The 22,646-nt window shown below is 49.1% G+C and overlaps 1 protein-coding gene and 1 non-coding gene across 2 annotated transcripts in view; both read left to right on the top strand.

Annotated features, from left to right (window-relative positions):
* The first annotated feature begins 289 nt into the window (after nt 1-289).
* On the top strand, nt 290-362 carry Trnas-uga. The gene has a single exon. It is a non-coding gene; the product is annotated as a tRNA-Ser (tRNA).
* A 4,570-nt stretch (nt 363-4,932) lies between these two features.
* LOC8039847 (arf-GAP with Rho-GAP domain, ANK repeat and PH domain-containing protein 3) overlaps nt 4,933-22,646 on the top strand; it is a 28,444-nt gene continuing 10,730 nt past the window's right edge. Inside the window, exons 1-10 of the mRNA XM_042290014.1 lie at nt 4,933-5,209; nt 5,659-7,411; nt 9,620-9,681; nt 9,774-9,847; nt 10,527-10,849; nt 14,971-15,222; nt 17,502-17,579; nt 18,307-18,441; nt 20,977-21,082; nt 22,099-22,285. Coding sequence (XP_042145948.1) covers nt 5,689-7,411; nt 9,620-9,681; nt 9,774-9,847; nt 10,527-10,849; nt 14,971-15,222; nt 17,502-17,579; nt 18,307-18,441; nt 20,977-21,082; nt 22,099-22,285 — 2,940 coding nt within the window. The 5' untranslated portion in view covers nt 4,933-5,209; nt 5,659-5,688. The remainder of the gene's footprint in view (nt 5,210-5,658; nt 7,412-9,619; nt 9,682-9,773; nt 9,848-10,526; nt 10,850-14,970; nt 15,223-17,501; nt 17,580-18,306; nt 18,442-20,976; nt 21,083-22,098; nt 22,286-22,646) is intronic.

The following is a 22,646-nucleotide window of genomic DNA, read 5'->3' on the forward strand; positions in this document are numbered from 1 at the left end:
TGATAAGGCGCATCAGAGGCGGCGCACGGGGAGTCGCTGCCTGGACTCAGGCGCCGCTGGTAACCATGTTAATCGTCTCGTTCATGTCCCATTAAATGTAGTTTCTTGTTGTTGGAACCGTTGGCTCCGTGTTATTCCTCCGGGTCGGGTATGCAGCAAGGCAAACCGACCACAACCTTTGCGTTTAATTGCATTATAATCATAACCTTAAAATGCAAGCCTTTCACCCTTGTTGGTATTAGACTGGTGGCAGCTGATAAAACCCGTTTCATCTATTGACGTGTCTAACTCCTGGTTAGCTCAGTTGGTAGAGCGCTCCACTTGAAATGGAGAGGTCCCGGGTTCGATACCCGGACCAGGCGGATTTTTTCGGTCGCGCACCAGTCACTTAGCCGTGTTTGGAGATTTGTGTTTGTCCTTTGTCCCTCTTGTTCCCCTTCTCCGGGGATTATTTTCGTCTACATAGGTCCTCGGACAGTATTCGACGCGTTCTGTCGTTCTTCGTGCACCCTATTCGCGACTCCAGCGAATAATAGGGGGCGCGCTGGTCAGGCAAAATGGCGGACGAATGGAGGTCCTTTTCGTCGTTCAGCACGCGGACCACCATACATTTCTTGCACTGCAGCGTAAAATCGGTGTTATATATAAAAGCAAAAGCAATTTTTCGACAGTAAAAGCCTTCTTCTGTCAGTGCTTATGCTTAGGAATGACACGGCGGAAGCATATAAAAAGTTACTGGAAACGATGTTTGTTTCTATGCTGCCTAACAGAACCAAGCAGCGATAGCGGGTGACAGAGTCGAACGACCTCCTCTCCTGAGCTTCTCGGCGTCGCCGCTACGCAGCGTCGATTTCGCTGGAGCCGTCGTATGACCGGGGGACTGTCGCCACTGAAGCCCGCGGCTCTGATTACTACAACGAAATTTCGGCGCTCAGTTTTTGGTCTATATATGTTCAAAAAAACAGCATCACATTGAACCTACCAATATCTTGTTAAAAAAAGTCACGAAAAGGAATTTTAGAACGAATTAAACGATTAGCAAAGAGCACCTGGTGGATGTCGCTAACGCCTCGCTTGTAATGCCCGTCTAGGAACCTTGACAGCTAGTGACGGAGGCAGTGTTGCCAGATTGGGCTATATATAGCCAAATTGGGCTACTTTTTTTCTCGTTGGCGTAAAAATTTCGTGGTTGGCTATGTGGCTATTTTTGGGCTATTCTTAAGGGTGCGGCGAACTCTTGTCGAACCTCAGGTTCGACGTCGAACTTTGAGGTTCGACTAGTTAATTTTCAAACTTTTAATCAGTTTCGAAAAAAGAAATTGTTTCTCTTTTGGCTAGTCGAGACGAGAGAGAGGAAGGAGAAGGGCTTCAAACTTCTACAAACTTCGGGGTTTTCACAATGCGCAGAGAAGCAGTGCTAGCAGAGTTCAAGCGGTGTTCTCACAGCGCAGTGGAACAAATCAAACAAACAGATTGCGCTATTACCACAAGCCCGGTAGCGCGTCTTCTACCCGGACGTAGACTGAACTCTCCAAACGCAGCTTCGGTGCCCATTGTGAAAATTCTTAGGCATCGCCCACTTTCAGAAAAGAAACACAATAAAAAATAGCGTGAACCTGAACTGGGGACGCTCATATTCTACACAAAGAAAAATAGACGGGAGGGTTATAGACCCGTTGCTCTGGGGCAGGGGCCGCGAGCGCATCCGCAAGACGCGACCATGTTATGATGGCTGAACCATTCAGGTGGCTGTGTAACGTTCGATTTTGCACGTGCCATGTTCGAGTGTAAGAATCTGAAGATGCGCGATAACAAAACCTCTAAAAATAAAAATTAAAAAAAAGAAATATGCAGCTCGCGGCCGCAGCGTCCCATTAAACATTCCTTTCATCTTTGCCTTCTTTCATAGCTTCCGCGAGCACGTATGTTTTACTTTACGTGATAGCGAAGCCGAAGCTACTCGCAAAAGCACGTCCTCCTGAAAGATGCTCGCACTGCACGAGCGCGCGTGCTTGACAGGGACGCTGAAAGCTCGCAGCTCGCTCTTGTAGCCTCTGCTACGCTGGCACTAGCTGGCACTTACTTAGAATGGAACGGAGTAGAAAAAAAACTGTAGTGGGGAAGCGTATTGACGCGTGTTCGAAACCCGAGCCAAATATTCTATTTTGCTCGCCTGGAGCGCTGCTCAAAACTTGAGAGCTACGGGCCTATTGGTAAGAACCTTAGATATAGGGGGTTCTGGTTTGAAACTCACAGTTCTGACTGTTCTGCTTCTGCATTCTGTTCTTTTACTGTATGATCATATCTCCCGGGCTTCACAATACAGCTGTCCATGTATGTTTTCTACTTCTGAAAACCTACGAAGGATGGGTCATTGTTTCACAAACTTTCATCCTTCTGAAACTTTTTGTTTCTTTTTTTTATCAGGGAACTTAATGTACATAAAAAGTGGCGCATCTGAGGGTTGAAAAAGAGAATGTAACGTGTTGTTTTTTTACGCGTATGGAGAATTGTCAATAAAAGGCTTAAAAATCGTTGTTTTTAGTCTTGGCTATTTTGGGCTATATTTATTTTATTTCTTTGGCTATATTTGGGCTATACCTCCCAGCTGTTGGGCGGTTTTTTGGTGGGACCATCTGGCAACACTGGACGGAGGTTGTCTCGCCTCCGGCCACGACGAGAGAAGAGGGGCAGGAGGAACTCCCCTCTTTCCGAGAATGCCTTTTGTGTGTCGCAGAAGTCGCTATTGTCCCCCTACAAGATTACGGAAGAATAACCCGTCACTCAAAATTCGTTCAAAAGCAGCTGCTTCGGTGGCTGGAACGACTAGGCCATCCTCTCGACGTCAGCCTCGCCGTAGCTTTGCTCGTCCTGAGACGACCTACGTCACGATTGCGTTGGATGTCACGTGGCCTCCGCTGGGCCTTCTCCGATTTTTGAACACGACGGGAATATTTCATATTTCGTTGTTTGGGAAATGCATGCACCCAACACTGGCGAAGCTTCTCATCCGGGACTTTCAATCTTTCTAACGCACCAGCAAGGGGGGAAACGTGGTAGCCCTTTCCCCTCTTCTCTCTCGCCCTCTTTTAGTAACACGGTCTATTGCTTTCTGGTTTACTGTCACAGAGCAGCCTGTTTTCGTTGCACAATGTTTCCGTAGACACATTGTCATGTCAAAACAGCGAGCGCAACAGCAAGCGCAGCAGCGGGCAAATTTCTTATATTTATGGGCAAACAGTTGCGATTACATTGCGGCATCCAAACGATACCTTGTTATGACACTCCATTCAGTTTCTAGGTGCAATATTTACGAAAGCTATCAGACTGACCCTTGGCCAATTTCCCCTGGGCATGCGCCAACGTAAGTCAAGTGACTGTGAATTTGCACCCTTTATTGAATGCATTGTATACAGGGGCGGATTCAGAAGGGGGGTCCGGATGTCCTGACCCCCCCTTGAATTCTGCATAGATCTGTAAATATTTAGGGCGTGGAAACGGAAAGGGGGGGGGGGGTCTTAAACATATGATTCGCTGACCAACATCTGACCCCCCCCCCCCCCCCCCCCCCCCCTCAAGATATGCCTGCGTCCGCCCCTGAGTGTATACCCAATTTTCCTTACCGCCTAGACAGGTGGATGGACTCGCCCAACACCACCTAGAATAAAGAAGGCCCCTTAACGCCCCTTTATTCCCCCATGGAACGTTCTCACAGTTTGATGGCGCCAACTCGGCAATTGGACCCGAGCCTGATGCCGAGCGTCTTTCGACGTCTTGATTGGACACGAGGCCCAGCCGAGCGCTGACGCAACACTCGTATATCCAATCTTTGTCTTTGCTCGACCTCACCTGTGATGACGTCACAAATCGAGTGCACAGGCTTTGATCATTCGAGGTGGTGTTGACTCACACCTCGCTGATGTGATTCCAAAGTAAAGGGGGGGGGGGGGGGGGGGGGGGTGTGAAACTGGGTGGGCGACAGAGCCCGATGAACTGAGGAAAAGATTAAAGGCTGAATGGAACACACGATGCGAAAAAGTGGACTAAGAATCGGGCGGATATCGAACCGACCCCCCCCCCCCCCCCCCCCAAAAAAAAAAAAAAGAAAAAGAAAAAAAAAGAAAACGTTGTGCGCGAGTTTCGGAAGACGAATCACATCAGACTTTTTTTTTTTTTTTTTTCGGACGGAGTTCGCGATGTGTTAAGATTTCAGCGGGGTTTTCTCGCACCGAGACGTCCGAAAATCGGAGGCTCCGTACAAAAAATATTTGGCGCTCCGGATCTTTCTAACCGTTTTCGATTTTCGCAAAAAGCGAGGAGCCCAGCTTCCGTTCGAATTATTATAAACCTTTTTCAAGTTCCGCGCTTTAGACCAGGGAGTGTTGCTGAGTTTGTAATTTTCTCCAGGCGATGGCGCCACCTCGGAGAGCGCCGAGAGTGGTGAGATCCGAGAATGCCCTGAAAGTCTCGAATGCTGCTGCTGTGTGTGTGTTTCAACTGTTGCTGATAAACAGCTGTGGCGGTGCTTTTGGTATGTTCAGATCCTTACTGGTAGCGGCGCGTACTACGCAGTTCTCGACATACTGTGCCTTGTCCGAGGTATTCTTTGTCCTAAACTTGACCCACTAACGCACTGGCAGCGCGTATCGCCGGATATCCGTTCACGCGCTTCGCTCCCTTGAAAACTTCGCTATCACGTATGTCACTCTCCGTCAAAAAAAGATATCGTCATTTGATGACAGTCCTGGTCGAGGCCGCATTTCTGAACCACTCGTTGTTTTGTTTCGTTTTATCTGTCAACAGTGAAACCGTCAGTCCGTTATCGGGCAAGTGGTCTCCGTGTCGGGAGATAGCAGTTTTCACACACCGCTGCGGTTTCGGTGGGCCCCCTCCCTTTGTTTCCCCGATATAGCGGCGATATCTCTTTGTGATCTGCCTCGGCGGAAGGGAGAAAAGTTGGGCTGTGCAAACGTTTCTTGCATGTGATGAATTTTGAATCGTGCGCTGATTTCGTACATGGGCGTTCGCGTGCCGATCGATTGCGATGGAGGCGTGACTCATTGATGACACAGTTGTTCGCCTTAACTTTGTCACTGTCGCTCGGGCGGCTCGGGGCGGAATAATGCAAACAGCGTCTCTTCGCTCGTCCGTCGGTCGCGCGGGCTGTTTGCCGGCGTCACAAAGGAGTTATCTAGCCTCTCGTGACGAGGTAAGTTGGGAGGCTTGTGTCGACAGTCACTGGCGCTGCTCTGGCGGAGCTTCGCGGACACCTGTTGCACCGCGCAGCGGGATCGCAGATTCCCGCCAATCACTGTCAGCTTTGGCAGTACCTGTCAATCGGTCTGCCGTGTCCAACTGGAGCAGACGATTCGAGCCGAGGGGTTAATTCAGCAGCGCCGAAAGCGCAACATCACGGCGTTCGCTGTCTTTCTGCTCGTGTTCATCTGTCAGCTCATCCAATCAAGCGCAGGGTGTGCGCCATTGCTTGACGCTTTTTGTCCGTGCATACGCGCTTGTTTGCCTCCCAGGCTTTGACAGCGCTCACGCTCCGGGTTAAGCGATGTGTACTGCAACCAAAACGTTTGCATTTATGCAGTCACGTCAATGCAGCTGTGCTTCGACTGTGTTCTTACTGGCGTCCATCTCCTTTCTGCTCAGGCTAAGATGTGACTGCAGTAACCCAGAGGGATGACTGACACTCCTCCCATCCTCCCCCGGAGACCCAAGCCCCCGTTCCCGTTGGAGGCGACTGGACGCGCGTCTCCTCCGATCTCGCTGGACACCAAAGTCCCCCGCTTTTCTCTGGCCTTCAAGGCACCCAAGCAGCCTCCACCCTGTGACGCTGGCGAACCCACTCCGTCGGCCCAACAGTCCACAAGCGTCCCTGTGCCACAAGACGCCCCACAGCCAGCACCAGCTCAGAACTTCACCAATCCCATCTATTTACTGATGGACGACAGATTGAACGCCACGTCCAGCGACCCCTCGCCCTCTCCTCCACCGAGGACGGAGCAGCGGAAGCCGAATTTCAGCGACACGGACTCCATCATGTTTCTCAAGCGGAACCGCCCCAAGCTGCAGCGGCAGAAGTCGGAGGAGATACCAGACTCGCCTCAGCTACCTCCCGCCCGCTTCCCCCACATCTACGAAGACGTGCCCGAGCACATGCTGGAAAAGAACCGACAGCTGGCGTCCCAGCGTGACGCCTTCAGCAGTATCTCGTTCGAATCTCCGCTTTCGAGCCACATCTCAAAGGAGGGCAGCACCGAGTCCTCCCACAGCTCGGCCTCCCTCTACGACACTCCGCGGGAACCGTCTGAGCCCAAGCGGGACGTGAGCACCTTCTGGCAGCAGCAGCAGCTCTCTATCTCCGGAGTGTTCTATGAGTTCCCGGTCGTACACTCTCCGCCGACCAAGAGCCCACCTCAGGCTTACGACACTCCGCCCAGCATCACCAGGCTAGCTTCGTTCCCGGACAGCGAAGGCGACACTCGTCAGATGCCGTCATCCTACGAGGTTCCGCCAACTCCAGTACCTGTTTCCTCAGCAAACTCAGCTCCGTGCATCTCAAAAGGAGACAAGAAAGACACCGACGACTTCCGAGAACAAGCCCAGTCTCCAAAGCAAGACGTGTTTGCGGTCTTCACCCCGAACTGCCTCTACGAAGTTCCCAAGTCGTTCCCCAGGAGGTATGTCTCGCCTCCCGCCAGTCCCTTCTCTTTTCCGGACCCGTCGGAAATCTACGACGTCCCGCCTCATCGTGCAAAGCTTTCCCCGCCGCCCCAAGACATCGACTTGGCTCAGAACCACTTCGAGTTTGACGACGACGACCCGGAAGAGGTGCCTCTCCTCTCGCCCCCTCCCTCCTACCCTCCTCCTCCTCTCCCCGAGGTCACACCTCCCGCAATTCCACCGAGGACATACCTCCAGAACTCCCCTCCTCTTACGCCACAGCCGGACAAGTCCGTGAAGCCCATCCCGGCAGTCCGGACTTCCCTCTCCAAGCGGCTTCCCCAAGAGCGGTCCAAATCCAACGCGACTCCGTCGCCCTTAGCCGAGAGAAAGGAGTCCTTCGCGTCACCGAGTCCGTCGGCGTCCGTCTTTTACCGGACGTTCCCGGCGGAGCACGCCGCCTTCTCAGGGTCCCTGACTTCGTCGGCAGAGCAGAGTCCGACCTTCTCGCAGCGCAGCGTGTCCTCCAAGAGCCAGAGCCCCGTGCCGGACTCTCCGCGCCTAGACTGTTTCTTTGACGGCCGGTCCTTCTCGGAGGGGAGGGAGCGGAACCTGTCGCAGGAAGGCAGCAGGTCGCTGGCAAGCGACAGCTCGTCGAGCAAGTCTGAAGCAGACTGCCAGATCCGGGAGAAGTCGGACTATGCTGGATACGTCTACAAGGCGGCGGGGAGCCGCAAGGGTGAGCCATCTTCTTTTGTGGGTGCCTGTGCTTTGGCTGTTAGAACCATCCAGGAACTGGCTAAGTATGGTTATGCTGTTGGGCCTGACCATCAGCAGGTGTTTACCCCAGCAGAGCCTTTTCAGAGGCCAGAGCCACGTAGTGGCATTCTCCAAAGCTCCAATATATGGCTTGCAAGTCACGTCTTTGTACCGTGCTGGTGGTCATTCTCACCTGTTCTTTCCTAAGAAAACAAATTTGGCTATGTGAATCGCAAGCTCTGGCCAGGCCGGAGCACACCTTAGTGGCCTTGCTATTCAGCAAAACCACTGCAGTGCCAGCAGACGTGACAACAGTGCAGACCATGTATATTTTCACGCTGTTGACAATGTCATTAGGTGAAGATGACAGGAGAACAAGATCACCTAAAATAAGTACTCTTGACCTCTGGTTTCAAAGGTCACGTATGAGGACAAATTTGCTAGCATTATCTTCCTGCTTTCTGCTCTGTGCTTACGCAGACGTTTGCTTTGCCTGACGTGAAAAAGTTGTGCATTGCCGCCATTACAGCGTCTGGATTGTTTCTGGACACAGTAGTTGCTTATGGAAAGGGTCGACGGGTTGCGCTTCCTCCGCTCCGAGAAGGACCTGCCGTCTAAAAGGCAGTCCAGTGCCCACTGTCGGGCCTGAGGGAATGTTGGTCGATTCTTGTAGCAGCATGTTTTAGGCCTGGCAGCTGTATCTGACACGCAATTTAATTTTGAATCATTACAGCCTAGCTTTCTTATTGCAATGTTGCTTAAACTGCATACATAAAGTACTGGAAATAAATTGCAAAATAGCTGGGGTGTTTCAGGCTTCAAGTCAAGTTGAAGGTACATTAGATGTGTGTAGGTAACAGATGTTGAATGTTATGTGTTTAGCTCTATTTGTGTGGTCGTTCATGCCTACCAAGACTTGTGTGGTAAAACAAGTATAGGCAATAAAAATTAGGTGCACGCTATATTTGAAAAAGAAACTCTTTTGGTTGATCAGCTAAATTTCATCGGCTGCCCTAACCATTCATCTTTCAAAAGTTGGAAAGGTAGTACTTTAAAGGGCTTATAATTTTCACAGACACCTGATTCTTACAACTTAAAAAATGTTGCAAAATAATGATTGTGCTGATATATCAGTCACCTCACGGTAACAATGAAAATTCGAGTCTGCAAAATGCTCCCAAAACCCACACTTTGCAAATGATTAAACTTCAAAAATAAAATTGTTTACAGTATTTAGAAGCTAGTGCTTCAGGTTTTTGTGGACAATATACCCGCTAATATGGAAACACGCAGTCCGGGCTATGGACAACTATTTTGGGGACGAACTGGGTTAATACGGGTATTTTTGTCTCGTTTTCATTGATGCCAGTACCCTAGTTTTTAAAAAACAAAAGATCCAAAAACTCTCCCAAGATACAAGATTCGAATTTGCTTGAAAACAATGATGTGACGTTTTCTTCCATCAAAGATTTCACCGCTGCACCCAACAACTAATTTTCTTAAACCGCTTCATAATTGCTCACATTTATCTTCTCCATACATTGCCATTGATTCCACTGCTGCTATAGCTGTCCAGGGAGAGCCATTGCGGGAGTGACCTATAACCGGGAACAGAGTAGAATGAACCCTAAAGCAGCTAAGTCCCCTCACTGTAGTTTCATTGTTTGGGGAACGGGAAAAAAGCTCTGAACCCGCGAAGCTAATTTCTCCTATAAAAAGTAGACGATGTCAGGCAAGAAAGTGGAAACGGTCAGGGACCATTGTGTGTGTCAAACGTAAACAAAAGGAGCGCTCTGCTCAACTGAAAGAAGAAATTTGCAAATTCAAATGTGAGGGCGTCTTCTGCATCTGTGCAGTATGTGAGAGAGTGGAGCTAAATGAACCGCGTATTTCTTGTTATTGCTATGCCTATTGATGCGTATGTTTTGACCCTGATTTATTACGGATGAGTTTTCTGGAGAACGGAGGCGTCCATATTAGCAATACATGACAGTATAGTACTTTTCAACAACTGCACAGTAGTCCATGTTACCCAATAGCCTTTTCTAGCACGGAATTAACTTCTCGTTATTTACAAAGAAGCCTGCATCGTCGCGAGGCATTTAGCATGGGGTGGGTTTTACGAAGCATTCATAAAGCATCACTGGAATGTTTGTAATGTCTTTGTGTGGAATCCTCGTGTGCGCAGCTTTCCAGAAGTGCTGGTGTACGTTGAGCGACGGCTGCTGGAGTTACTACTCGTCTGAGAAGGTGACACTTTTTTTGTCTTTCTTTCGAGCCACATTGCAAATGGTGTCCAAGAGTGTTGCTGACGTGTGGCCGGTTTCTTTCATGACTGCCAGGACACAACACCGTTAGGCACGGTATCTGGCCACGACATTGCTGCTGTTTCCATGGTTCCCGGAGACGAGCCAAGGTGGTTGCTCACTTCACCTCTCAATTTTCCCGTTTCTTGGGGTGCTTCTGTTGGTAATTTAGACAGAACTTTTGAACAGAGGGTGCATGATGTTTCTTATACCAGTAGAAAATTTTGCTTGACCGTGTGCAAGTTTGAACCAGAAGCCTAGCAGCCTTTCCAAGGCATCGTGTAAATTTAGCTGGGAATCTAGCAGAAAAAGAGCGCATCGCTTCTGGTTCAGGAACGTTTTCTGCTGTCGGCCAAGGTCGAGGGGAGTGGCCGTCTGCGATCTTGCGTGTCACCATTTGTCATCTGCTGCGCCAGTCGGGCACCTTTAATTAGCAGACGGCTGCCATAGGTAGAGATTTCAAGTTTTGATTTCTAACTTTTTACTAAGGTAGGTTTGGTTAGTGAAATTTTTATACCCTCGATTCACATTCTTCAGCCACCTCTGCGTAAAATCTTAGCTCGATATGTTCATAAATGGACTTATGTGGCCTCTTCAAACATTCTTTGATCCCTTCGACTTCTCCCATATATTAACGGTGTTCGTATTTACGGGTCACGACTGTAAGCACTCGACTCCGCTCAATACTCGCTGCACATTCGCTGTCTCCCCGTCTCGCCCGTAGGATTAAGGTACACATGCTTAGCTTTTATTTAGGTCTTTTTCCCCCACCTCTCGCACCGCATCCAGCGCCGCCACCTCGCTGGTGCCCAACCTGTGGTGCTTCGAGGTGCACGCCCTCCAGTCTCAGTGCCGCCAGCTGCTGCTCGGCGTCCCGCTGCTCTCCGAGCGCCGGGAGTGGCTCGAGCGCCTGACGCGCCTCGTCTGCGCCGCTCCCGACGCCGGGCCGACGTCGGGGGGCCCTGGCCCGAGCCACGCGGGGCGCCTGCACCTCAAGGAGGGCACCACCGGCTTCTGGCAGGTGGCCACCGTCGTGCTGCGGGGACGCTTCCTTGCGGTCGGGGTGGCCGGGTCGTCCGAGGTCGTCGACCTGCGCAGGGTCATGTCAGTTGGTGAGTACGCGCTCCGCCCCGAAGCCACGGCCAAGCCGCTCGTGCGTCGTATGAAGGACGCTGTGTTCGCTCCAGACGCGACGAGATCATTTTCTGTGGACACGCCTCACGCATGCTTGAAGCATGTGTGCTTTATACATATGTATGCATCGAACGCGTCTGCAGACGGTACAAATGTGGTCCCGCATTTTTTGCCCAATGACCAATGAGAAGTGCCACAATGTTGCCTATCTTGGCAGTGGAACAGCTGTAGAGGTGAATGCAGCAGACGCCCGTTTTGCTGCGGGCGGCGACTCCGCAGCCAGACGGTCGACGGAAACCAAGACAGACGCGAGACGAGACGCCGCAGTGGTTTTTCTTTTCTTTTTTTTCGCCGGCATTTCTTCGGCCAACTTCCAGAATGGCCACATCCGACGGCGTAACGCGCCAGCTCCTGCGATGCGATTTGTTGCCACTTCGAGACTACTTTCGGCGCACGTTCGGGAGGGAACAGTAAACGCACCCATTGAGGACGCATTTCAGGCACCGTACCCATCATCCTAAACCACTTCGCGACAAAGAAAAGTGACATCTACGACGTGCGGAGGTCTAATGATTCCTAGTAGAAGTGAATGGGGATGTGTTTTTTTCTTGGTTCACTTTCTTATTTCCTTTACTTCATTTTCCTTACATCTCGCTTTTTTTTTTTTTTTCATTGATGCGCTTTTTGTATTATCGATGCGTGTGTAAGGTGTACGGACCAAATTTATCAAATCTCGTAAACATGTTGTGATCTAGTAGATGAGGAAGAAGACTAGATTGGGGGATGATAAAGAGGAAATATGAAAGAATAGTTGATAGTCAGCTTTGTGTGTGTGTCTCATCTCATCATCCGGTGCTTGAGCTGTTTCCCCACTATGAGTGACCATGTACCAACTAGCTCAACCGAAACCGATATTCACTTCCTAAACCACCTGGATGCTTTCTTTTACAATTAACAACAACAGACATTCGCTGCAAAGCACGTTTTTCAGTAACAAAGGGGCGTCTATAAGTTTGTTTCACTGCCGTGCGCTGCCACTCACTTTGTAAAACCCTCGCCATCATGCAGTCGGCAGTTCGAGGAATGACTGTACTCATAAGAGGCACGAGGCGTGCCTTTTGCGTCTGGTGACTTTATTATATCCAGACGAAGCCAAGCCACTCGAATAGTAAACTCTCTCTTATGGTGTATTTGTACTATTGGTACTTTGAGGTGTAGTGTTTGAATTCACACTTGCCTATTTTATGCATTTTACGTGACTCCCTTTCTCATACTCTAATGTGCAGGCTGAACTCGATGGTACATTGGCTTTTTGAAGGCGCGGCATAAATCGGTTTCTTCGACATAACACACTATGATTAACCACAGGCATGCCCACAAGTTTAACATTTAGCATTTGAAAGTAGGAAAATGTGTGTTCACCTAAAATGAAAGAAAAATATGTTTTTTTTTTCCTAGGAATAAACATACATCTAAACGTTGTTTTTTCATACAATCATCAGATGAGCATTTTGACATTTATTACAACAGAAAAGCAGGTGTAAGATAATTAGCTTATTAACATTTTTTCACCTTCATTTTGCAAAAATTAATGCCACAGTGGCCCGCCATATTTCATGGTTGCTAAGCTTACCTCAAATATTTTTTTTTAGGTGAATTTTAGTTTGCTTTGTTTTTGTTGCTAAATTTATTAATCATTTAATTACACTTATATACTAAATTACATCACACTTTGTTAAGAAACAGATTTATGTGGTTCCTTTAAAGTGCCAATGCGCCATTGGGTGCCCCTTATAGAAAGAATATTTTGCAACCTGCCATCGGCATCTATAGCTGCATTTATGACAGAGACACTGTGGACGCAAAATATGATTCGCCATGTTGCACTGCCCTGTTGCTCTTCCGGGGTTGCAGTTGCATGTTGGTATTGGTCGCGATATCCTTCCGCCTTCTTTCACAATATTTAGAAAAGGCAGAGTAGAGCCTTGAGGTGGTTGTATCGCTGGTATTTTTAAAGCTTTGGTGAGATTGGTGCCAATAAATTGTTTTATCACCGGAGAAGTGTTATGGTGCAAGATAACCACTCGAGGAAAGGCGTTTATTGTAGATGCTGCTTATAGACCTCCAAGCGCCCCACCAGAGCTTTTAAGCTCTTATTTACCTGGAGAAGCATACCGTAAAATCCCGTAAGGACGCCCACCCAAAATGAAGAGATAAATGGTGAAAAACGTGGGGTGGGCTATCTTTTAGGATGCCACAGCAAACCTTTATCAAAAATTAATGATAAGCGCCGGGGCACCCGCTACAAACCACGTGACGCGGGAACTGATACCGCAGATCGCGGACACGGCAAATTCGCGTTTCACGATGCGACAAACACGCGGGAATTCGCTACGAACTCCTGGATTACGGGAAAGGATACCGCAAGTGGCCGACGCAGCAGATTCGCGTTTCACGCGGTGCGAAGGACTCGCGGAAACCCCTCGAGGACTCGCATCTCACGGGAACGGATACCGCAGATCGCGGACGCAGCAGACTCAAGTTTCATGGCGCAATAAAGACGCGGGAACCCGCTACAATCTTGCTTGTCACGGAAACCGATATCGCGCGCGCAGATCGCGGACAAAAACACGGGAATACGCCACAAACTCGTACGTCACAGACACAAATACCGCAGATTGCGGACGCAACAGAATCACATTTCACGATGCAACATACGCGTGGGAACAACTAGCCTGTTACGCGAGCCGATATCACGCGGAGATCGCAGACAGAAACGCGGGAACCCGCTATGAACTCGCTTCTCGGACACAACGGATCGCGCCGTTGATGCGCGATTCCCGTCGGACATCGCTTGACGTCCAACGGGAATCGGGGGGTGGGCGATGTGTCGGAATTTTTATGGTACAGATATTTAGCCAGAAAAACGGGATGGGCGATCTCTCGGGGGAGGGCGCCTTTACAGGATTTTACGGTAGTAAAAAATTGTTTGCCTCTTTGAGGGGCATTACTAATTTCCCCCGTTATGGTTTATGGTATGAATTAAGGTAGTTGTATGTGCATTTAATATAAATTATTTTGTAAAAACTTACATGTTACAAAAACACAGAAAGATTTTTTTTTTTTTTGTGACAACCAAATTTGGTAAGAACTACTTCATGTTGTGTATGCACTATACCGAACTTGATTTCTCTCGTGAGGTGACAGCGATTATAGATCATTTGTATGATTGTCTGTGATGGGGATAGACAGCTCAGTAAATGCAGACAAAGAAAACAATACAACCCCAACAAAAAACTGAACGAGGGAAAAAGAGGTGGCTTTCCTGCAAGTGGAAATTAATTTTGTCGCAGAGGGTTAGTTGTCCTCTTTTCGTTTCTTGAATTTGGTTCCCTAAAGCACCTTTGGAAGTTCCCCAAGCTGCAAAGTCCCCTCAGCCGTTTCTGCTCCTAAGTATTCTTGCAATTTTAAGCAAAATTTTAGAAGATCCGAGCTATTCATTGATGCATTGCTAGGAGCCAAATTCCCCCTGGTATGCACCAGCGTCCTTAGATCTATCGGTTGACAAGCTCCACGGAAGTCACTCAGAAACGGTCTTTCTTGGCGGCCTGCGCATAAGTAGGTGTGGGCACATAGCACAGGGGTAGACCGTTTTCGAACAACACTCTTTTTGTGCGAACTTTTTGTTCACCATAACAACCACGATAGAATCGCTTCCCACCGCATGCAACGTGCATCCAACGTTCCACCGATTCAGTCATTTCTTTCCGTACGGGACGGCCCGATAACGTAGAGAAAGCGCCGCCTAGCGGACGTGCCAATGAAAAGGTGCCAGGCATTCCAGGAAGCCCGTCAACCCACTTTGACCTAGTAACGTCGGTATGCGCATAATTTTCTGCAAGGTCCGTCAACTCATGCACCGCTTCGTTACTTCAATGCCAAGATCGGGAAGGGTCCCTCGGCAGTTAGTCGGGAGAGATAGGCGTTCCTTGAGACAAAAAACTTTGAAAACTGCGAGATAACCCTTCCGGACTTGCTCCGAGGACGTGTTCCGTTTCCCAGCTTGAGAGTGCGTGCCTTTCCCTTTGTGCGTGTGCAGGCAAGGTGCTGCCGGACCAGACGTACCTGACGTACGGGGGCGCCCAGGAGCGGGGCCTGTCCTTCCAGGTGCGGCTGCCCGGCCGGGTGCTGTACCTGCAGGCGGACCAGCCGAGGCACACGGACGCCTGGCTGGCCTCCGTGAGCAGGGCCTGGCGCACCCCGCCGGACCCGGCCCTCTCGGACCAGTACCTCACCCAGGACGGGCTACCTGTGGCCGTAGAGCGCTGCATCAACTTCGTCAGCACCCACGGTGGGTGGGCCACGCCGGGCTGGGCAGTGTTGTTTTTCTTCTGCTAAATAATCCTGGTGTCGAGCCATTCTACCGGGTGGTTTAAGGAGACGGCACGCTCTTTAAATCGACCGGAAAGTTTGGTTTCTTAACCTATCGTGCTACGACTTTGTGCAGCGTTGCCCACAGATGGTGCATTTTTTTTTTGTAAAATTTGCAAGGAGCAATTTTATCTGAGGAAAAAGTAAAGAAAGAAAAAGGCTTAGCTCCTATGGAAATGCAGCGACGCCACCGGTCTTCAAAGAACACGGCGCCGTTTCGCACGGGAGACAAGAGATGGCGCAAGCAGTCGCGACGCCAACTGCCGCCAACGAACGAGCAGACGATGCCGAGAGCCGGCGTATTTAGCAGATAAGGAACTGCTGTTCCTTGTTGTTACCGCACCTGTTTTTGTTTCTGCGACTGTCGCCGCCCGCGGAACGCACTCCGCTTTTGAGTCGAAAAGATTGTCTGCTAAAGACGCTGGTTCTCGGCGCCGTATGCTTGTTCGTTGGCGGCGTTCGTTGCGCCATCTCTTGTGTCCCGTGCGAAACGCCGCCGTGTTGTTTGAAGACCGGTGGTGTCGCTGCGTTTCCATAGGAGCTAAGCCTCTTTCGTTCTTTACTTTTTCCTCAGGTAAGTTCGCTCTTCGCAAATTTTACAAAAAAAAATGCACCATCTGTGGGCAACACTGCACAAAGTTGTAGCGCGATAGGTTAAGAAACCGAATTTTGCGGTCGATTTAAAGAGCCTGCCGTCTCCTTGAATCACCCAGTAGTCATTTGTAAGTTTTTCTCCTCGAGCGAGGCTGCTGAACGTTGGATGTGGTTGCTTTCAAAGCTGACCTGTTATCGGAAGTCCAGACACCAGCAGGTGCGAGCAAACCTGAAAAGCTTATTCGAGAAGAACACAAGCGACGGTGACCGGCAATCAGTTATACTCGTGAAGAGTTTGTCCTCAGCATTGTCTCAAATTTACTCCCAACTGCACAGGCGTGGCGGCCAATGGATAAGAAGGAGAGAAAGAAGGACAAGGCAGACGAGTCCACACCAATGGCGAATGTGACTCCTGGATCCTCGTCTGCGGCACAGAAAGACAAACCGACTCTTCCGGCCAATTATTTAATGGCAACCGCTTTGTGATGGAGTGAATGGCAAAACGTGCTGTGCTCTTTCTCGTTCTCATCTTCTTCCTTGCTTTCGCCGTTGACGATTCAACAGCGCCTGGAACGTGTCTTCAACTGGTGCATTTGCTGCGTCCTCAAAAGTGGTTCCTCGACTTCCGCCTGATGTTGCCGTGGAAGCATCGTCCTATTGCCTTGCGCAATACTGGCAGCGTCGCAGCTGCAGAGGCCGATGCAGCAGACGCCTGTTCTGCTGTAGGTCGCTTTCAATCCAGACGGTCGATGGAGACCGAAGCAGGCGCAAGATGGGTTGCCCCACGGCGGAGACTCTTTCGTTCGGTCGCTTTTTTTGCCAGCGGCATTTCTGGGACCAACCGCCAGGATTGCGACATCCGACGGCACGCCGTCTCCTGCGACGCAATTGGTTGTCGTTTCGGGACCACTCTGGATGCATGGGCAGGGTGGCACGGCAGTCGCACCGGTCGAGGACATGTTCCAGGCACCGTTACGCCGCCCTATTCCGGTCCGGCATTATAGTCCAGAGCCAATGAATGTGTGGTGTAGCTGGCAGTTTCTCTTATGTGCCGCATTCGTCGGTGGAAGGAGTTGGGGCTGGGTTTCAGTGCTGGACAGTTGGAGCAAATTAAATGTATCAATATTAGATGTGGAACAACTGAGTGTTTATGCATATTGATTTGCTTTGCTGACTTTTTTTATTGTTCTACCTGCACCATGCTGTAGCCTTTAAAAGGTGACTGGTACAACTTAGAAGTAAGGTAACTCGGGACCTTTAAATCAAGCCCATTGGTCCAGGATGGTTGTTTGGAGAATAGAAATGTGGAAGACGACAGAGCAGATCCCACAATATCTCGCGGATGGTTGCGCCGAGCACAGGGAAGCATCCATTACCTGTCTCAGGATAACAGAAGCGGGATGCATCCTCAGTCGATGTTTAATAATCCTTCTCTACACCTCTGCAGCCAGCTCTCACTATCTTTGAGCCGTCGCAGCATGGTTTGATTTTTACTTTATTGCTGTTTTGGCATCCACGTTTTGTTTGCTTCTTTGTCCCGCCTTGACTCGGACCTCCAGAAATGTGGATCAAGGTTGATCCAGAGTGCATTGTGTGCCTCCGCAGGGACACTCCTGACTGGCATCTACCGACTGGCTGGCTCTAGCTCCAAGATCAAGAAGCTCGTGGATCACATGCTGAACGGTAGGACCTCGGAGCTACCTCCTTCCCGTCTCTAGTGGCCAAAATTACGGAGCGTTAAGCGTGGTACTTTCTGTACCCGTCGGAGCGGACAAATTATTGAGCGCCCAACGCTTTCTGTACCCATTAAACGGGACATTTTTCTGGTCTTGGAATGAATCGCGAAGCCACAGGGTGAATCACACAAACGTGCCTCTAGGAATTTGTAACTGCAATCTACCGTTGTTCGGGGATGCAGAAGGGGCAATAGAGCTTTTGACAAATTACTCATGCAGCAAAGAGAATGCTGGAAATGTAGGTGGTGTGCGTTGCACGTGCTGGCGACTGCAGCAGTAACTGCTAGAAGGCAAAAAAGCTAAAATAGAATGGCACTTTACATGTGCGTTTCACAAACACCTTATTTTGGTTATTTACTTTGAATCTTTTATATGAGAATGTCGAGCGTGTGTGCCAATGTTCCCAGTATTCTCTTTGATGCTTGGGTAATTTAGTGAAACATTTATTGCCTGCCCCCCTCTCTGACTTCTCCTAAATGAAAGAATAGATGTTTATTACTGAAAATTATGCTGAGCCCTCTGGACTTGGGTCATTTGGGTCGGTCGAGAAAACTGCTTGAAGGAGAGAAAAGGAAACTTTCTGTGGCCCCCCCCTCTCTCATCTCAGACGCCCCTGGTACAGATAGAGCCCGCTCAAATATTTCTGTTTGCATCTTTCCCGTTCACCCTTTCAGACCCGTGGACACTTCACCTGACCACCGAGGAGTATTCGCCTCATGATGTCTCTAACGCTCTCAAGCGCTACCTGCGGGGTTTCAAGGACTGCCTCCTGACGGCGGAGCTGTATCCCCAGTGGATCCAGTCAAGCAGTATGTGATCTTTGTCTCATAAGTGTGCGTGTTCGGCCCCAGACTCGCTTTTGCGAGCTTAGGCCCGCTTCAGACGGGGCAATTTTTCCCAGCGTCTTGACTTCGCAACACCAGCAACACGGGCCTCCAACACTCACACGCAGCAACCCCTGAAGATCAAATTGCTGCGTTTTTTTTTTTGTCGTTATTAAAATTTTAAATGTATCGCACTACTTAGACATAAAGTTTCACATTAATAATGTGTTCCTTTTTGGCTGCGTTGAGAATACTATTTCATCTCACTGAAACAAGTTTGTCCCGAAAACTATCTATTTCAAACCATAACCGAGTTAAGCCTTCTGTCCCATCACCGCCACAAGGGGGGGGGGGTCACATGAAAATATTGAGTCCTTGATTGGTTGTTGCCGCTTCAAAGGTCTTCGGGTTCTTGAAGTTGCTCACCCGTTTCGAACCGGACTCGATCCAAGCGATTTATGTCGCAGCGCGAGGATCTAGGGAATCATAAAGAACAATTCGCCAGCTGCCCCGAAATTGCTGGGGAAATTTCCCCGTCTGAGGCGGGCCTTAGGTTTTCGTTTTGGTGATGGGTACTGCAATGCGACCCAGTGAAAGTCTTTTTCCTGCTGAGCCTCTATCGTTGTTACGTATCTTGCAGAAAGGGAGGTAAAGTAATCCCTCTTTATAATGAAATTGCTTTTTTTGAATTATTGCATTATCGAAGTTCAACGAGGTCCCGACCGAAATGCACACATTTTTAACCGGATTATTCGAAGCGTATCGGCGGCCGACCGCGCTTATTACGAAGGCCAAGGTGCCGAACGCATGCAAGCCTACACGGAGACCCTTGCGTTCCCTCTCTCTTCTCCACCGAGGCAGACGCCAAACTGGGAAAACGGAGTAAACGGGCGACAGAGGGCAGAGCACGCAGAGCTGGCAGAGTGTTGCTTTTGATACAAACATGCTGACACGGGTTCGACTCCTGTCGGAATCGGATCAAGGGAGTGATAGAGCCCGGAGGAGATCATTCCTTCTGGAGCCCCCGACGCACGTGCCTGAGTGGGCACACCTGCGGCGCACTACACGCGCACGTGCATCGTATGGCAGATTGGGAGTGTTTACCGAAAGTCGCTCGAATCTGCGAAGTTGAGAAAAGTGGCCGGCACAAGTCCAAAATCGGCGCAAAATTTTACATTCCTTCATCGGCTGGTCGACAATGTTCATCATTTTGCGGAAAAAGCGAGGATTATTGGACGGTTCCATAAAGTACTGAGAAAGCGCACCTGCAACCCAAAGATGAAAGATTGCCAAGTGCTTCACTCATATTGGATCTTCTCTCGCGAGCATGCTTGCCGACCGGCACACTATTACCATAGATGCAACGATCTGTACAGGAGTGTGTGACAAGATGTTGGCAAAGCCACCAAAAATAACTTTGATTTGTTCGCGCTTGTCGATGGGGACGTTCCCGTTGTTGCTTCTGTCACGGATGCTGCGATCGTAGACCTTGGGTGTGGCCAGGGTAAACACTGACGGACGTCGGAGAGGCACCTTGGGAAACGCCGACCATTGCGGAGACACGAAACATTCCACGGCTGCTTCGAAACAAAGTGGAGTGCAGCAGCGGCGACAGTGTTCTTGCGATGCCTGGAGCAGTTCGAGGAGAATTGATGCCCGGATGAAATTATATGCAAACTCCACCTAGTTATCTTCTTACTCGGTAAAGCTGCCACGAGGTTTTCGTAACCAAGATTCGTTTGATTAAATATAAGGTCAGAGTGTTCAGCAGTGTTCCTGTGCACCTTCAAGGCTCCTGGCACTGTTTTTTTTTTGACTCTGTTGCTTTTATCGAATTGCCGCTTATATCGAATTTTTTTGCTGTCCCGTTGACTTCGTTATAATGAGCGATTTCTGTAGAGACACATACACATTTAAATGCAATAGCTGGTTGTACCATCCTAGCAGGAGAGCTATGTTTTCTAGATGATTGATGTAGCACTTTTTCTAGGGCTGTATTCAGATGGTACGCTTTCACAAATACCAATTCGGCCGTCTGCAAAAATTATTTGCGAGCCAGTTATTTTTTTTTATCTCGTTTTATTCTATTGTGTTTTATTGTATAGTATTGTCCGAGACGAAAGGGTTTTGGGAAATTAAGTGTCTGACTCTCGGATGGGGAAATTTTTCGTCTTGAGTGGGACTCTGTAACAATAAGGCAGTTAGTTCAAAACAATGCCAACTTCAGCGGACAATTACCAAGCGTGTTAGCTCATCATAGCGTGGAACGTGTGGAGCAATAACTTGCGCTGCACCATTGAACCTCGGGGATCATACCCGCGTTCAATCCCTGCCATATCTGGGTTCGATTTCTGCCCTAGCCCACTTCTGTCTGGTCGAGCATCGCGCTGCACCAGGCAAATTTCTCCTCTACTGCATTGAGCTAGCATTGCCATACCTCAAAGGTAGACTGGCCTCTCGGTCCAGTTTGCTTTTGCACAGGGGAAAGACAAAGCAGATTGGGTCATTCTTTCGTTGCAGAGTGCCAGCACCCGTCCGAGAGGCAGAAGATGGTGAAGAACCTGCTGAACGAGCTCCCCAGCGTCAACTACCAGCTGCTGAAGAGGCTCATCGGCCACCTGAAGAGGTCACTGGAATTACTGTGTATCTGCGGGGAGGCATTGGATGTGCCTGGAAAGGAGTTGTTTTAAGCAGCCACCGAATTTTTTATTAATTTATTTACACAATTTTATTTACATTGTACCTATATTTCTTCATGGGCATTATTGTAGGAGGGTTACGCTGAGTTTATAGAAAAGCACGAAAAGAAAATTAATTTTTATCCATTCACACAATTATTCCCGAAGGACATCTTGACAAAAAATGAATTTGCAAAACAGTGTTTCATAACAGCATACATGAACCTTCTTTTAATTATTACAACAAGAAGAGACGTAGAAGAGCTTCAAAAGATGTGTTGTTTTATCGATTCCAGTATTGTTGTAAAATGCACGAGAAAAAAAATTCATCTATACACTTACTGTAAAATCCCGCAAGAATGACCACCCAAAATGAAGAGATGAATGAGGAAGAATATGGGGGATGGGCCATCTTTTTGAATGCTGCAACAGCAAAACTTTATAAAAAATTAGTGACCCCCCTTCGCTACAAACCATGTGAAACTGGAACTGATACCACAGATTGCAGACACAGCAGATTATCGTTTCACGGAGCAATAAAGACGTGGAAAACCGCTACAAACTCGCATATCACAGGAACCAATATCGTACATGCAGGTCGCGAACATAAAAGAAAAAAAAAAAAACGAAAATGAATTACAAGCTTGCGTCAAATGAGAACGGATAGCGCGGACGCAGCAGGTTGGCGTTACATGGTGCGAATAATACGAGGCAACCCATTGCAAACACGCTTGTCACACGTGCCTGTGCCGTAGATCGTGCAGTTCATTCAGCTCGTTTTGTTAAAGTTTTTTCCACCTTGAGCACCATTGCTTGAAAAGGGGCTGAAATTTGCGAGTTCAGCGTGCAATCTGAGCATCGCGGCGCTGCACCACTGCTCACCGGGTTACATTAAGACCAGTTGGCCGAGTTCCGGTGAGGCTACCCGCCACTGAGGTGTCGGCTCGTGCTTTCTCTTGTTCAGCATCAGCGACCACAGCGACCGCAACTTCATGCCCGTGCTGAACCTGGCCCCCGTGTTCGGGCCCTCGGTGCTGTACAAGCAACAGCCGCAGCCGCCGGAGGGCGAGAGCCAGGCTAGCTTCGAGGAGAGCAATGCCTCCATGGACGTGGTGGCCGACCTTCTCTCTGGCTACTCTCAACTCTTTGAGGTGAGCTAGCACCCTGCCGGATAATTTTTATATTGGATATTGGACGTCGGGGTCAGCTGCCATCCCCCTTGGCCAGATTAGAGCTGTTTGATTTGAATACATGGGCGACCTACGGCAGTGTGGTGTTGTAAGTGAACGGTAAAAATAAATTGCACAAAAAAAAAAAAAATGAAGGAGGAGAAGATGAAGTACACACACAAATCACTGACACAGTGCTTCGTGTTTGTCTTCTTGTCCTTCGTTGTTTTTTTTTTTGGTGCAATTTATTTTTTCCTGTAACACGTACCACCAACTCTCCCAGCTTTCCACCGTATTGCAAGGATTGGACGTGCATTGTTTTGTGACGCTCTTTGAAACCACA

The sequence above is a fragment of the Ixodes scapularis genome, unplaced genomic scaffold (assembly GCF_016920785.2).
Source record: "Ixodes scapularis isolate PalLabHiFi unplaced genomic scaffold, ASM1692078v2 PGA_scaffold13__105_contigs__length_92229423, whole genome shotgun sequence".
NCBI classification, from domain to species: Eukaryota; Metazoa; Arthropoda; class Arachnida; order Ixodida; family Ixodidae; genus Ixodes; species Ixodes scapularis.